The sequence below is a fragment of the Schistocerca nitens genome, chromosome 5, assembly GCF_023898315.1.
Source record: "Schistocerca nitens isolate TAMUIC-IGC-003100 chromosome 5, iqSchNite1.1, whole genome shotgun sequence".
Lineage (NCBI taxonomy): Eukaryota > Metazoa > Arthropoda > Insecta > Orthoptera > Acrididae > Schistocerca > Schistocerca nitens.
Genome location: NC_064618.1, coordinates 847649593 through 847667657, shown reverse-complemented (window position 1 = coordinate 847667657; position 18065 = coordinate 847649593). Strand labels below are relative to the sequence as shown.

General features: G+C 35.9%; 1 protein-coding gene across 1 annotated transcript in view; it reads left to right on the top strand.

Moving 5' to 3' along the window:
• The window catches only part of LOC126260755 (titin), a 530053-nt gene that overhangs the window by 209129 nt on the left and 302859 nt on the right, over positions 1–18065 (top strand). Inside the window, exons 65-69 of the mRNA XM_049958094.1 lie at positions 1884–2062; positions 5746–5873; positions 6806–6980; positions 12630–12731; positions 13586–13816. Of these exons, the coding sequence (XP_049814051.1) occupies positions 1884–2062; positions 5746–5873; positions 6806–6980; positions 12630–12731; positions 13586–13816 (815 nt within the window). The remainder of the gene's footprint in view (positions 1–1883; positions 2063–5745; positions 5874–6805; positions 6981–12629; positions 12732–13585; positions 13817–18065) is intronic.

Below are 18065 nucleotides of genomic sequence, written 5' to 3'. Positions count from 1 at the left end.
TGATATTTTAATACTGTCTGCAAAGAAGGAGAACACAGCAAGGAATTTACTTTTCAAACATGCTGATAATAGTACTCTCGGTCTACTGCAAAGTATTTCTTTCTTTCAGATTATTGTGAAGGTTTTCTGAAGTATTGTAAGAGTAAATATAAGTTTTCTTATGTGTTACAGTATAATTACTAAACAATATACATAAATGAAGCTTTACTGAAAAACTAGAAAAAAAACATGTCAGATAAATCACAAGTTGACATAAATGCATCTAATCACACTAAATCCACAGCCATTACTGACACATGTGTTACACTGCTATTCACTCTCTCTCTCTCTTTTTCTTTTACAAAACATTACAGAGGTAGTGCACTCCATTAAAACATGAGTACAATCGGTGCTGACATAGCAAGTTGTATTTCCCAACCAATAGACTTGAACAGTTCTTTACTTTTATCATGACTTCATCTTTTGAGTTATTATTGAAAAATTACTTATTTTCTATCAACGATGCCCCTTGCCAGTGATTTGACTGGAGTTGGAGAGGGCTTTGTGGAAATGAATTGTTATTGTTGTTTCAGTGATCAAAAAAATAAACTAAAATTGTTGTTTTTTAATATTGTATGACACAGAAATGAAATATGAGATGAGTAATTTTAAATATCTTTTTTTGTTTGTGGTATCTCGTCTCATTTATTATTTAATGGCATAAAAAGACAAAAAGTGTATTCATATTAATGGATTGCACTTCCAGAAGCTATTTTTACTAACACTAATACAAATGACAGACAACTGCTGACACTAGACACCTGTGACATTGACACAAAGACCATATCCCACACCTACATCCTATTCCTCTGTGCCTGCTTCGCTTTTATGGTTGGCCTTCGTGGACCGCTTCGGCAGTGGTCTCAGAATAAAGACCAAAGTGACATCTTTGTTTATCTTCATGCTACCAAAAGAGGAGATGATAAGGTATGGTGTTTTTTGATGACATTAGTTTTTTATGTTGCTTTTTACAGTTTTTTTTTCACATTTTACCTCTTATGTTACTTCTTATCATTTCTTCCTGTTTTAATTCAGATATATATGTTGACGATTTTTGACTTACATTCAGTAAAACAATTTCCTTTCATCTCTGAATATCTATAAAGGCACTGAAAGAGCAAGCCTAATGTATGTGTAGGATATTACCTCACTGTGAAATCTGTTTGTTTTACTGAATTCTTATTTCAACAATAAGACCTATCCAGTACTAACATTTAAAATGCCGTTTCCTTGAATTTCTGCTTTGAATTACTTTTCTTAACTATTTTTGTTAATGCATGACTAATAAAATAAATATGTCTGCATTAATTTCTTATATCTTTGCATGCCACTAAGTAATTCTTCTGACTGGAAATTAAAAAAAAATCTTCTGTATTGTTTATTTGTTTATCTGAAAATGGAACTATAACTTCCATGTTTAGTGCATAAGACAAATGAAATACTGGCTTTATAAACAGCCTGGTTTCGGTCATTCCTTTTGCTATTAGGTCACTATGTTATGTATTGCACTCTTATTAAGCATCAGTATTTTATTTAGATTCTTTTGTTTTTAATCAATTTTTAATTGTTGAATTGTGACTTGCCAGCATGGATGAGATTTTTTAAATGGTCAATACAGTACATAAAAGCAAATTGTTGATATGATCAAAGCTTAATAATTTTTTTGACATAATTATAAGTAACTTGAAAAAAAAAAAAAAATGCAGTTCGTTTCTGTTTCATGCACAATGTTATGTTCAGTCATGCTATTATCAATAAGCATGTGTGAAACTATAAGAACCTGAAGGTAGGCAGCTACTTGCCATAATAACAATCATTATTAATTACTATTTTTTGTGATACAGCATGGTATGACTATGATCTCACTCAGTATCAGAAAGAGCGCATTGAACTGGAAAGGGCTCAGCTCCAACATGTGGACATCAGTGAACATCAGAAGAAAGTTTCTACTGAGACTGAAACTGAATGGCAGCAAACAGTAAAGAAGAAGAAGGGTGAAGATTATTATTCCAAACTGAAAGAGGTTGGTAAACCATTATGTTGGATTTTGATTAAAAGGTGTACACCTGAAAATTCCTAAATTTTAAGTATTCAGTTTTTATTCAATGATAGTGTTGTGCAGTTTAGCTCATTTGAAAAATTTTTTGCTACACTAAATTAATTGAGATTACACAACAGCTTCTCCAAATCCCTTTCCATTAACTGCAGTTAATTTTTTCTTCGTAGCCTCTGCATCAGTATTAGTAATGTGCCAGTAAAGAAGATAGTACAAGAACAGTAGTAAGAATCTGAAAGGAAGGAAAAGTTAAACCATGAAAAATCCCAGATGGAATAAGACAATATTATGGAAAGAATAGACTTCTTCTCACCACATAGAGAGACTTTGAGTCTCAGGCAGATGCAACAAAAGGACTGCTGTACATTTGAGCTTTCAGCCAAAAGGCCTTGTTCTAAAGTAGAGAGCACATATATTGACACATGCACAACTCACACGCAAATAAACTCTCTCTGTGACTGCTGAGGCTGAAAACACAAATTGACAGTGAAGTGCTATCTACAGCAAAGAAAAAGATTGTTGATAGTGAAACTGAATGGATATTATACAGATATTATAATATGTAAGTGTACATGCTAAACACACACGTACATGACAATGAAATTAGAGAAGTGTATGTTCATATTAATGGGTCAAAGAGGATGAGACATTTAAGCATAATGGAAGACTGAAATGCACTCATTATTGAAGGCAATAAAGGGAAAATAGCAGGAAGATTTCATCCTTGCATTAATATCTTCTTAGCTTTCTTACCAAGTCAGATCACAATGAGTGCATAATATTTCAGAAGACAGGTGCTCTCTGTCTGGTAAAGTACTCAGAAGGTCCAAGGCCAGAAGATGGAAGGAGAGTACCATATATGTTCTCCAAATTATGGAGGATACACTCCAAAATGTCAATGCTAGGAAGACAAGAAAATTTTATTCCATTGATACACAACAAACATTTTGATTTGCATGTGAGGTCTGTATTCCCAAGCAAATTTAAAAGGAAGAAACATTTTAAAAATTCTGTGCTGGACATAAGATTGTTGTTGTGAATAAAATTTTTCGAAATGTGTGTGGAAGATGCCAGGGGAACAAATAGTTATCAAATTGACTATATTTTGGTAAAATAAAAATTCAGTGTAAGTTATAGGGCTGCTAAAATTGATCATGACCATAAACTAGTGCTAATTAAAAGCCAGATGAAAATCAAGAAATCAAAAGAAATCAGCTGAAACATTATCTACTAGAGAAGGTGAAGGGATCAGAAATTCAAACTGCCTGGGAAATAGACTTGATAAAAGAAACAATAAGCCTTCAAAGAGTCATTGGTATGGAAAGTCAATGGAATTGTGTTTTAAAGAGGTGTAGTATATGCAGCAGAAAGTGTTCTAAGACTGAAGAAGGCAGAATGAAAGCAGCTGTAGGTAACATATAAGATACTAGAATAAATATTATATTAAAAACAAGGATGAGGTGACTTACCGAACGAAAGCGCTGGCAGGTCGATAGACACACAAACAAACACAAACATACACACAAAATTCTAACTTTCGCAACCAACGGTTGCCTCGTCAGGAAAGAGGGAAGGAGAGGGAAAGATGAAAGGATGTGGGTTTTAAGGGAGAGGGTAAGGAGTCATTCCAATCCCGGGAGCGGAAAGACTTACCTTAGGGGGAAAAAAGGACAGGTATACACTCGCACACACACACATATCCATCCACACATACAGACACAAGCAGACATGTTTTAAACATGCCTTTCCAGTAGATGATTTTTTACAGTTTTGAAGTGTGCCCGAGTCAGAGTCTTGAATGATTACATTTGATATTTCACAATTATTTTCCTTCTGTAGCTGTGGTCTTTCAACAAATTCAGGGATGACAGAAATTTCCACTTAGATGACAGACTTTCTGTGTGTCCAGTACTGCCTCTACAGAAGGAATCACATTTTGTGCTCAGTGAATACTTTCAGTGGATGCTTGCTGCATTTACCACCACATCCATTGTTCGCTTAGGATGTTCTAATGTCTTATAATGAATCTGCAAAACAAGAAAATTTTAACCAATAGACATCTCACCACATAATTTAGTGGAAACTCATGTTTCAGCATCATCATTTGAAGTTCAGACAACATATGCTTGATGATTTTTTTTTCTGACATGTGGAAACCAGTAGTCAGCTTTGTAACTGATGATAGAATGTGGCTGTCCAAATTGGACTAGAGACAAGTAATAAGTAATGTGTTAGTGTCTGTCCCAGTGACATTCATCCAAGAAAAGTGAGAATTTTGGAAAAGGAAAGGCATGTCCTTTCTTGAACACAAGTTGATGCATTGTACCTTTGTAAGCCTTAATAAAGAAACCTGGAGAATGACAAAAGATATGACATTATGGTATCTTCCTCTTCCACAATAATTTAACTGTTCACAAACTGATCAAAAAAAGGAACAGTTCTTGGGAATTCTTGTGAATCCATACACTTTCATGCTCATCTCACATTGTAATTGTTATTCCATGTGATTTATTTTTTCTTCTCAATGTTGCTAAAAACCTTCTGTGTGCATTATTTTAAGTCTCCAGAAGTTGCTGTGTCTGCCCATAGAGAGTTCTTAAACAACTTTCCCAAGGAAGCATGTAGCAGAACGTTCACTAAAGGGTTTGAGAACATGCACCAGAGTGCACAATTCAAAGTTGAATGCTTTGGGGAGATGTGGATGTATGTGTTTGAATAATAGGGATTTACAATAAGTTTCCAAATGTTTTGAGGTAATTATATAAGCAAGTTGAGGCACAATATACAGGGTGTCACAGAAGGTGAGTATTCAGTGATATGACAGAAATAATCATCTGAAGCAAAGAAAACTTCGTATGGACATATGCCCTGTTCTGAATATTTTCTGAGATAGTATACATTTAATGTACATCATTATTCATTTTATGTATTATTCAGTACATTGTCAGGTTTACTCATGAGCGCATGTACAACAGTTAGTAATCATTACACCTTTTTTTTTTAAATACATTTGCCTCTAATCAGTATCATTTATGTCAGATTGCAGCTGTTGTACAGTTTACAATAAATGTTTGAATATCAATGCATTTGTGCATTCATGGAAAGAACATGTTGTGTCACTTGTCATGCAGTGTCCCTGCATGTTTTTGTAATGAGGGTAGCAGCATCCATGATGCGACCAAGCAGTTTATGTGGGATATTTACCATTCATTTGTACATTTCAGGCTTCTTCCAACCCCATAAACAACTATCTAATGGCATAAAGTCTGGAAATCCCATGAATAATCCAGTGATTAGGGTAATACACATATGTGTGCATCACTTGCCCATAAACAAATCTACATTATATGTATTCTATCTTGGAAACCATTCAGAATAGGGCATTGTCCATAGGAAGTTTTTTGCATCAAATGGGTGCTTCTGCTGTAGCCTTGAAAATTGACCACATCTCCTGGGGAACCCTGTAGAATGCCAAATGGCAGCTTATTTCAGGTCTGTATGTTGTTGAACACAGCATATGTCCTGTCTGCATTAGGCAACAACAGCTATGTCAGTGTATAGATCTAATGATTTTAACATTAAATGACACTCACAAATTAGATTTTTTGTGTGGGAAATGAGTGTTCACCACCTGCTTTTATATATTGCAGCTTGAAGAAGAGCAAGTAATCAAGGAAACTCGTTTGCGGGAAGCATCACATCAATTTGCTATACCTGGAGAAAAAGTTGTGGCCAAAACAGTAGCCAAGGGAATGGCTCAGAGCTATGAGCAAAAACTGTAAGTTATCCATGTCTGATTGAAGTGCATAAGTTGTTGTATGACCATGGTTCCATATTCAGTTTAATTTGTGTTCCGCTTAAAAATAAATTAGAAACTTAATATTTGGTAATCAGAAATTTTGTTGAGTGTTGAGAAAAGAGTCCACAACTTCACGTCGCACAGTTAATAGTAACACTGCATCTCTACTAGCAACGCTTATTTTCTCCCACTTTAGTCTGCCAGTCACAATGCTATTTTAATTTCACTGTCAGAAGAAAATGTAACAGAGGAAAATGTTTGTGGTAAGAGATTCCTGGTAGATTAAGACTGTGTGCCACATTGTGACTCGAACATGCGACCTCGCTTTTAACGGTCACCACTCTTACTGATTGAGTTAGCTAAGCATGACTCATGTCCAACTCTCACCTCTTTACTTCTGCGGTTATTGTTTTTCTAATTCCCAACTTTTCAAGCTTCACAGAAGCTCTTCTGGACATCTTGTCGGGCTAGCACTCCTGGAATAAAGGCTATTACAGGTTAATTGTCTAGCTAGAGTCTTGGAGATTGATCCAGAATGGATCTTTCATTTTGCAACAGAGTGAGTGTGCACTATTTTGAAATTGGGGAGATTAACAATGTGTGCGAAACTGGGACTCAAACCCAGAACCTTGCATCTTCCGGGCAGTGCACTTGCCGACTAAGCTATTCAGGCACGACTCACAACCTGCCCTCACATCTTCAGTTCTGTCAGTATCTGTTTCCTAGCTTTCAGTCTGGTACAATAGAGTGTTTCCAGATTGAAGCAGAAATTAATGGGGATCAGAGCAACCAACCACTTTAATGTTTGTCTTTTGATATTTTCAAAGAAGAACTGTAACAAATTCTAAAATCATTATTTACAAAGGCGCATGTTTTTCTTGCTGCACTATTATAAGAATTTTTGATTGCAGAGATGAAAAAGAAGAAGAAAAACCAGCCTGGGTAACATCTCGACGACCAACTAAACATACATCAGAAACAGTTGTTGATTCCAAAACAATTCCGAGTTTGCCACCTGAGCCATCAGAGTCAGCTATTCATGCACGAGAAGTGCATGTAGCCAAACAAAAACAAACACAGAAAGAGGTGAGGCAGTAGAAAGTATGGTTATTCATTAAATGACAGCAACAAACACACATACATTAATCTAAGTAGATAGATAAAAAACCTACCTGTCATTCTGTTAAGTAAATCTCCCATGATACAGAGATCTGAGCAACTTTTTCAAGCTCTACACCTTTTCTTAAACCTCACCAGTCTTTTTATTTCACCCTTCTTCCCCTTCAGCTGTGCTGCTAGAAGATGGAGCCACTGGCTCTGAAAGCTTGCTAACTTTAATACCTTTCATATGTGTGTTCTCCTGCTGCCACTTGGTGAGTAAATTATGTATCCAATTAAATTATCTCTTCAAAAATGGATTATTTTCGAGCAAGAATAACCCACAGAGATATAGCTGTAAGATACACATAACAAATAGATGTCTGCTTGTGAGATGTCTGCTTGTGTCTGTATATGTGTGGATGGATATGTGTGTGTGTGAGAGTGTATACCTGTCCTTTTTTCCCCCTAAGGTAAGTCTTTCCACTCCCGGGATTGGAATGACTCCTTACCCTCTCCCTTAAAACCCACATCCTTTCGTCTTTCCCTCTCCTTCCCTCTTTCCTGATGAGGCAACAGTTTGTTGCGAAAGCTTGAATTTTGTGTGTATGTTTGTGTTCGTTTGTGTGTCTGTCGACCTGCCAGCACTTTCATTTGGTAAGTCACATCATCTTTGTTTTTAGATATATTTTTCCTACGTGGAATGTTTCCCTCTATTATAACAAATAGATAGATACACGTGACAAAAATAAAGGGTAGTGAATGTGATCCATGGTGATTTTAACTACAGAAAACCAAAATGTTAAAGGAATGTGAAGTTGTAACAAACACTAACTTAGGAGACCCACAAGATGCAGGAGAACAGTTAGAAGTAACTAGTTATATGCAAGTGCTATTTTACAAATTGTGTCTCTTGTGATATGATGTTTGGAGCAATGTTTTCTTTCCTGCAACATGAGCTCTTCATTTCATGTTTCATTTTTGCCTTTGTACTAGCAAAGGACATTTTTAAAGGTGAAAAACCCAGATAGTGCACATTTTACTTTGTATAAAACTGTCAGTCTTACTCAACAGTTCCATATTTGGTGAGTGCAATGTGTGGTTGCCTTTTCTGTCGTTAATGTTGATAACATTTATTTTTTTCTTTAATTTTTAATTAGTTGTATTTATTTCACAATTTTTGCATAAAAGACATGAGCTTTTTAGTCTGTTAAAGTCTGAAAGACTTATATGAAAATGAACATAAACTTATCACTAAAAGCTTTTTTTTCCAATTTAAAGTTCAAAATTGATTTAGGACCTGTAAGAAAGCATTATCTGAAAAATAGGTAGCTAGTCCATATTTAGATTTAAACTTGCACCTTATTTGCTTGTAAGTCTCTTGGGCAAGAAGTTGAATTGATTGATCACTGTAGAACAAATTTTTGATGGTGTGATGCACCTTCATCAGGTTACTCCTGCTGACTGACATCCTGGGCCAGTGGGTGCAAAAAATATATATATATATATATATATATCGGTCATCTCTTTCCTTCGCTGACACTGTATGTGAATCACACGGTGTGCGGCCGTGGTGATGGCTGTAGCCCACACTCAGGAGTTGAGCAGTAAGCCTCTGTCTATGCTCTGCCTATGCCATGCTCAGTGCTCTGTTCCACTGTGTTTGTAGAATTTTAAGTGCTTGAGCCCACACTTGACTAAGTTGAAATCCATTGACCTTATTGATAAGGATCTCATGTAGACAGATTTCGACAGCTTCCTTGTAATGAAAGTCCCAATTGTGGGATGTGTTGTGCAAAATTTTTATCTTCATATTTCATTTTGTTGTTGGTTGCAAAGCAATGTTCAGCAATTGCTGATTTTGTAGGCTGCTGGAGATTGGTGTGTCATTTGTGTTCAATGCACCTTTCTTCGATTGTGCAAATGGTTTGTCTGACACATGCTTTCAGACATTCACTTCATAGGCAATACACTCCAGATTTCTGGAGTCCCAGGTCATCTTTTACAGTCCCTAAAAGGGATTTGGTCTTTGCCAGTGGGTGGTACACACGTTTGATCTTTTATCATCATAAAATTCTACCGATTTTTCCAGATATGTTGCCTGTGCATAAAGTGTAGTATATCTTTTTGGAGTGGCCATCATTGGGTGTTGACTGTGATGTGGTCTTTTGCTTGAAGACACATTGAATTTGGCAGTCACTATAGCCGTTTTTCTGGAACATGTCCCTGTGGTGGTCTCGTTCCAGTTTTAGGCTTTCTTCATTGCAGATCATGCAAGCTCTGTAGACCAGCGTGTTTAGCACTCCTTCCCTCTGTGACAGGCGATGACAGTTGGAGGTGCGAAGGCACTGGTCCATGTGGGTTTTCTTCCTGTAGACACTGTTTTCTAGTGTTTCGTCCAGTTTTCTCCATACCAGAGCATCCAAGAATGGCAGCTGATTGTTTTGTTCCACCTCCATGGTGAACTGAATTTGGATGTGAATAGAACTCTGGTGTTGCTAGAAAACTTGAGAACTCATCTTCCATGTGAGACCATATGATGAACATATTGTCAACATGTCTGTAAATGACTATTTTTGTGGTGCTGATTCTAGCGGCTTGTCCTCAAAGTCTTCCATGTACATATTGGCTGGGTGACAGAAGGATAGTTGCTACTCGCCATATAGCAGAGGTGCTGAGTCGCAGATAGGCATAACAAAAGCTTTCAGCCAACAAGGCCTTTGTCAGAAATAGACAACAGACACACACACACACACACACACACACACACACACACGAAACACACGCTCACTCACGCGAACGCAACTCATACCTGCATAAAGCCCTTGTTGGCCAAAAGCATATTGTGCGACAGTCTTTTTATTGTGACTCTCAGCATCTCCACTATATGGTGAGTAGCAATTATACTTTTCAAAATATTGTTACATGTTACATTCCATCCTGGATTTTCCATTGTTTGATTTTGCCAGGTGACAGAAGGCTACCCATAGGTACACCATCAGTCTGTTTGTAGTGACGTCTGTCAAAAATAAAGTATGTGGACATGATCATGAAACTGAATAGTTTGGTGAAGGAGAGCCCAAATTTCTTATCAATAAGGAGTCACTGGAACTTATTTAAAATAAATTAGGGTCCTCTTTCACTAAACTATTCAATTTCGTGATTTTGTCCACACATCCACATATTTCCTTTTGACAGACATTACTATGAACAGTCTGATGACATGCCAAAGGGTAGCCTTCTGTCACCTGTGGTGACCATTATGTTCATGGAAGTCCTTGAGGGCAAGGCACTAGACTCAAAACAATTAAAACTAGCAGCCTTTTACAGATATGTTGCATATGTTAGTCATTTGGCGTCACAGGAAAGATGAGCTCTCAAGTTTTATTGCAACATCTGACCTCTATCCACAGTTTAGTTCACCATGGAGGTGGAGCAAAATGGTCAGCTGCCATTCTTGGATGTTCTGATATGGAGAAAACTGGACAGAACACTGGGACACAGCATCTATTGCAAAAAAACTCACACAGACCAGTATCTTCATGCCTCTAGCTGTCATCACCTGTCACAAAGGGAAGGACTGCTAAACATGCTGTTCTATAGAGCTTGTGTGATTTTTGATGAAGAAACTTCAGGAATGTGTTCCAGTAAAATGACTATAGCGACTGCCAAATTTGATGTGTCTTCAAGCAAAAGACCATACTGCAATCAACACCCAGTGAAGACCAACTGAAAGAGGTAGCCTAAATTCCATCCATGGTCAACATATCTGGAAAAATCAGTAGAATTTTACAATGACAAAATATCAAATGTGTGTACTGCCTGTCAGCAAAGACCGAATCCCTTTTAGGGACAGTAAAAGATGATCTGGGACTCCAGAAATCTAGAATGTATTATGTACAGTGTGAGCGTGGGAATGCATATGTCAGACAAACCTTTCACACAATTGAAGAAAGGTGCACGGAGCACATATGGCATACTCTCCTCCAGCAGCCTACAGAATCAGCAATTGCTGAATATTGCCTTGAAACCAACCACCAAATGAAATACGGAGATACAAAAATTTTGCACACACATCCCACTATTGGGATTGTATATGCAAGGTGGCTATCAAAATATGGGTACATGAGAACCTCATTAACAATGAAACTGGATTTCAGCTTAGTCAGGTGTAAGGCTTCAGCACTGAAAATTCTTCAGATGCTCTGGAAACAGAGCACCAAGCATGAGGAAAGTGGAGTGCAGACTGAGGCCCACGACTCGAATCCTGAGCATGAGCTACACCCACCACCATGGCTGGCACATCACACTACCCATATATGGGGACTGGAGGGGGGAGATGAATGGTATATCACACCCACTGGTCCAGGATGTCAGTCAGCAGGAGTAACCTGGTGATAAGGGTATGTTATATCCTCAAAAATTTGTTCTACACTGATCAGTCAACCTGGCTGCATGCCTGAGAGACTTTGAAGCAGCATGTTCACTGGGAAAACCTACAAACATGAATTTTTCTTTCTCCCTTAGGCAGCTGAAATTCTTGGAAGATAATTAAATATTCAGTACACCAGCTCAGGCTAAAATGTACTGTTCAGTGTGTTTTTCTTTAAATAATTTGGAATATGATACTAGTGAACTGTAGTTTAAGAATTAGAACTGGAATCTCTGATGGTAAATGTAAGTTAATTTGATGGTGAGAACCCATGTACTGAAGGAAGTAGATTTTCATCCAAAGAATTTAAAAGATTCTCCTTAGCATGGGTTAGTGATAATATAGGTGCCAAATTTATTATTGATTTGGTTCCTGTTATTTTTTATTTATTTTTATTTTATTTTTTGCTCAGTGTACTTCTTACTTCTGTGGAATTATTCAAAATTATAAAGAAGGTGACTGAAGTCAGATAACTGCAGTTTGGAGGGCTCATTTGGCTAAAATTATTAACTGAAAACCAAAAATCAGTGTAGACAGCCCTATTTATGACATATTATTCCCAGGATTTGACTAATTTAATTTTGCTTTTCTTTTCCTTTATTTATAATGCAACATTCTCATTCCAATTACCTTTCTTTTACTGTGCCCAATAGCATTATACATGCTGTATTTATTCTCATAATACTCTCAACAGTCCTATTTCTTTTATTGTTCAGCATTTTTATTGTCGTACACATGAGAAATGGTTGTCCATAAGAATATGTTTACAGCAGCATCCTTTGTGTGAATTAAACAAAAAATTGAGGGCCAAGTCTATTTGAATTGACTGTGTTGTTTCCTGTTTTTTATATGTACCTCTAGGAACTGCCCAGTATATATTTTCACAATGAATCATTTTTTAATTTTTCTATCTCACTATTTATGCATGCACTCCTGATTTTACTCCTATCAAGTAGATGGAAAAATGGATAGTGTTATTTCCTTATCCAAATGAAGGAACCTGATTGATTTCCGAACATCCAACAGCCCTGAGTTTCATTGTAAAGTACTGCTTTTATTTTAAATCATGATATCTAACAAGTAGCATTTGTAATAACTTTTGTTCTTTGTGGGTTGGCAGACAGTAATTAATTCATAATATATTCCTTGTAAATCAATTTTCACTTCATAAACCATATCATTTAGTTAACTGATGTTGTTCACAGGTCAAGGGAGATTTGGAAATTACACGGAAGATTACAGCCACAGAAACAACTGAAGTTGAGCATAAGGCAAAAACGCAAGAACGAGTTGTCCAAGGACCTGTTGTAAGGAATACACATTTATTTACTGTATTTCCATAAAGCGTCCTTTGTCAAGTAGAGAGAAATGATTTTTCAGGTTTTTCTTCTACTTTTCATGTATGCAAGAAAGACAGTCATTTTAAGTATTATTAAATGTAAGTTTCTTTATGAAGCTGTTGATTGAAGCATGTATGACTCAGTGGACAGAGGCCAGACTGCAAATCCAAATGCCTGGTGTTTAATCTCCATTGAGTAATTGGATTTATTTCTCATCACTTCTTCCATCTTGTCAGTGATATGTTGATGTTAAAAATATAAAGTTGCATCATTATTCAGAGTCCATGTTTAACTAAAATGGGGTAACTAACTCAGTTCAAAGGTCAGAGGCAGACAAGGGCAACAGGCTCAATAGACCCATGTTCAGATCAACTTTCAAGTTGACCGCCAATTTTATTTTATTTACTGCCTAAATTAAAACAAACAAATAAATAAAAACTGAAATATCTGTAACTGATATGTATCCAGTAAAATAAATATACCAACTGTGTACACTATACTGAGGCCTTAGCCAACATAATGTGGTCAGTGATTGCAAAATTTAAGTTATTAGAAATAAATGTTCCTATCTCGAGAGCTACGGGGAAAAAGACAATACAATACAAAAATAGTTAAGAATGTTTCAGAGAGAGTAAAGAATGAATTTATTAGGAGAAAGATCAGTAATAATATATCTGTGAGAATCATTTTGTTTCTATCTGTAGCATTGTAATAATTTAAGGTGTTTCAGATTCACTGTGATGCACCAAACTTTAGTAATGCTTGATGGGTAATTTTAAAGAATACTTAAGAAACTACAAGAAACATCTTTTTTGTTACAGAAACCTGCTAAGCCTCCATTTTTCACCAAGAAGATACAGCCTGTCAGAGTATTTGAGCAAGAGCAGGCTAGATTTGAAGTTGAATTTGATGGTGATCCACTTCCAACAATAAAATGGTTCAGGGAGGATTTCCCAATCCAGAGCTCAGCCGATCTTCAAATACACACATTTGGAACAAAGTCAGTTCTCATCTTGAGACAAGTGTTTATGGAAGATTCTGGTGTGTTCAGGGTAAGTCATTTCTCTGTTTCACAGATTTTGGTACACTCCACTTGCTGTTAGTCTCATTTGAAATCTTTGTAAACTTAGTTGTACATTTCACTTAGCCCTTTTTGAGTGGGAGAATGGGGATCAAAGTGTATTAACTTTATTGTTATCTACGATTATTGACAGGATACAAAGAGTAGCACCTGGAGTGTCACCAGCACAACAACACTGGTTCTGCAAAAGTATTCCATTAAAATAAACAGATTATTGAATATACATCCTGTCTATGGAAAATACCATTCTTCTAATTACAAGATATTGTTCACTCATGGTGTTACAACAGTGTGACAAAAAAGTTGTCAACATATGGTACAGAGATGAAAAATTTGCACATAAAATTATGGTGTTTTCTTTAGGAAAGATGTGGCATATTGTTAGGCATATGAACATCTGATTTAAAAAAATAATATGCAACATATGAAATAACAGCAGTTTTTGATGACATTGTGTGAAAAGGGTAATTGTAAATGAAATTGTATGAAAATAGACATTCTTTCAGTTCTTGAGGAAAAATTTGGTTTTGGGGTCAGCAATTTTCCAACATTGCCTATATGACAATAATTGCATTTCATAATTTGTCACAAAAGTGTCAAATTTATTTGTTATCTGATATCAGGATAGCCAACAATTGTGTCTGGCTGTTAACATTAAACTTCAGGTTCTGTATAGTTTTCCTCAGTTCATCTCCTGTGACTGGTTTCAAGAACATGCTTCTGATTGATTTTTGTGATAACTTAGTAACCTTCTTTTGTGGACTATTTCTTTCCAATTTTAAGTTCTTTACCACATTTATATAGTTATCATTGGGTATGTTAGCTATTTCTCTACCATCTATAATGACTGTGTTGTTTATTTTCATTGATCTGACATATGTTTCTTTTTTTGACCTAGCTTTTTCCTGCCTTTCACCGTTAATTGCATTCCAGTCTGGCTTTGCCTTGTTTCTTGAGTTCATTACGGTAGCATTGATTGCTCTTGATTTTGCCTCTTGTATTATTTTTCTATACTTCTTTTGTAGCATTTTATAATTTTCAGCTTCATCCCTCTGTCTCAGATCCTGCAGCGTCCTTCACAGTTCTGTTATTTCACGGGTAATGCACTTTATCCGATCCTGCACCTTTTCTTGTCTCTTTAGTTTGTGGAATTCTACATTAAAATAGTGTTTAATTGTTCTAATAAATGAATGACATTTTTCAATATCATTCTGCACCTGTAGGGCTTCATTCCAGGTTTACCTGCTTAATACTGTCTTGAAGATGTTACTATTTTTTTCACTGATGTTCTTGATTTCTTTGGTGGTTTGTTTTGGTTAAGATATTATGTTCTTACTTCTGCATAGGCAGATCAACTGTCCATAATGAACAGATATTTCTGTTTGGACTACATGTGACTCATAGTTAGACCTGCTAATGTTGGCAACAATGTGGTCAATAACTGTCTGACTTTGAGAAGTCACTATAGTTGATGCAGACATTGTTTCCTCCATATTGCATTGTAATAACAATTCTTTAAAATCTTGTCTTCGTTTTGATTCTTTTACCATGTCAATATTGAAGCCTCCACATATAACAATGTTTTTCTTCGTATTCATTCTTAGTAAGTTGCCCATTTTTTTTCCAGAAGGATGCTAATCTTGCCACTTGTTGATCTGTATGCAAAAACACTGTAAAGTCATTAGTCACTGCACCAGTAATTTCAAAGTCTTTTTTCTAGCTATAGGTAATCTCACACCTTTACTGTTTGCAGAATTTACGGGCTTTCCTGTTTTAATATATATGGAAACCCCACCAGCTTTATGTTTAGATCTACAGAAGTAACTGAATGAGATATAGCACTTTATTCTCAAGTTAGCTACCTGGGTTTCAGCTAGACCATGTTCACTGATACATAGTACGACTGTTTGTATTTCACGTAGGACTACTTCTGCTTCTAGTTTCTTGTTACTAATGTATGGAATATTCTGATGTAGTACTTTTATATAACTTTTCTTTTGTTGACACACATATTGTGGGCTGCATTCTGAGAGCATATTGTGCAGTCTGTCCTTTTTTGTGTGGTGTTTATATTTTGCTTTTTCAGCTGCAGCAGTTGGTTCCTCTCCCCCATCATACCATATTAGTTTCTCTTCCTTCTGACTATTTTGCAGACATCTGTAAACCTTCTGCTGAGTGTTATGGGCCCTAATCTGTTTAAATTCAAGCCATCTTTTCCAAGGCAGTTTTCACTCAGAAGTTTGTTTGGGTCTATGAAAACAGCATCAAGATGATCAAACTGTTCTTTGATGGCATAATTTATTTTGGAGATATATTTGTCACTCACTGGCCTTCTTTTTATGATTCTTCTAAGTTGCATACACAATGTGGCTAGATTAACCTTACTGTCAAGAAAAATTGTTGGCTATCCTGATATAAACTGAAAAATAAACTCAGTACATTTTGTGACAAATATGAATTGCGGTTATTGCAACGTTGCATAGTCAACAGCTGGCTCCAGAATCATATTGCTGGCAGTGGTTGTTATCATTCTTCCAGAGAATTTATCTAGGAGCTGCAACTCTTCTACTAAACTATCTTTGTTTGAGGTTTCATGAGTCCTGTGCACCAGTGTGTTGATTATGGCTTATTGTTGTCAAGTGACACGAGGAGTGGAAACATGCAAGTATAAATGTGTATACATTGTTTTATGGCTAACGCTTTGTGTTAATGTGCCATTTGGTCTTTGCTTGACTAACACAAACAGGAATAAAAGCTTGTTGTTCACTTCTCTCCACTTCATGTATCTGTGTTTTAATACAGCAAGTTGAGATGTTGCAAATCGAGAAAAAGCAAGGTGGTTTGGAGACCACTGACTCAAGAGCATAGTCTTCAAATGCTTCCTTAAATGTGTTGGGTACAATTTGTGACAGCAGCCACTCCATCCATCTCTTAAAAGTAATTTATGTCAATCAAGAAGTAAAGTCACCAAAAATATTGCCAAGAAAAATGCAAATATAACAAAAAAATTGAGAAAATGGAATCCCAACATAGATCATACAAAAAATCAACATTTTCCTGAACAATCATACTTTGTATTGGTTTACCATTCTGATGGAGGAGTATTGAAGCAGACGGATGAGACAGTGAACAGGAGAGAGGCACTTATAAAAAAAGGTGGAAAATACTTACTTTCTGGACAAAGTCCTTTATCAGCACTAAAACAAAGGAACAGACACATAAACAAAATCACTCTTATCTCATGATACTCTTGGTTGCCTGGAAAGCATTAGGAGAAAATAGTGCCATGGAGCTCTCCCTCCCTCTCTCTCTCTCTCTCTCTCTCTCTCTCTTTAGATTAGATTAGATTAATACTAGTTCCATGGATCATGAATATGATATTTCGTAATGATGTGGAACGAGTCAAATTTTCCAATACATGACATAATTAAGTTAATATAACAACTTTTTATTTTTTTGTGTTTTTTTATTTTTTTAATAATTTTTTTGTTTGGTTTTTGTTTTCTTTTTTTTCTTAATTTATATCTAAAAATTCCCCTATGATGTAGAAGGAGTTGTCATTCAGAAATTCTTTTAATTTCTTCTTAAATACTTGTTGGTTATCTGCCAGACTTTTGATACTATTTGGTAAGTGACCAAAGACTTTTGTGGCAGAATAATTCACCCCTTTCTGTGCCAAAGTTAGATTTAATCTTGAATAGTGAAGATCATCCTTTCTCCTAGTATTGTAGTTATGCACACTGCTATTACTTTTGAATTGGGTTTGGTTGTTAATAAAAAATTTCATAAGAGAGTATATATACTGAGAAGCTACTGTGAATATCCCTAGATCCTTAAATAAATGTATGCAGGATGATCTTGGGTGGACTCCAGCTATTATTCTGATTACACGCTTTTGTGCAATAAATACTTTATTCCTCAGTGATGAATTACCCCAAAATATGATGCCATATGAAAGCAACGAGTGAAAATAGGCGTAGTAAGCTAATTTACTAAGATGTTTATCACCAAAATTTGCAATGACCCTTATTGCATAAGTAGCTGAACTCAAACGTTTCAGCAGATCATCAATGTGTTTCTTCCAATTTAATCTCTCATCAATGGACACATCTAAAAATTTGGAATATTCTACCTTAGCTATATGCTTCTGATTAAGGTCTATATTTATTAATGGCGTCATACCATTCACTGTATGGAACTGTATGTACTGTGTCTTATCA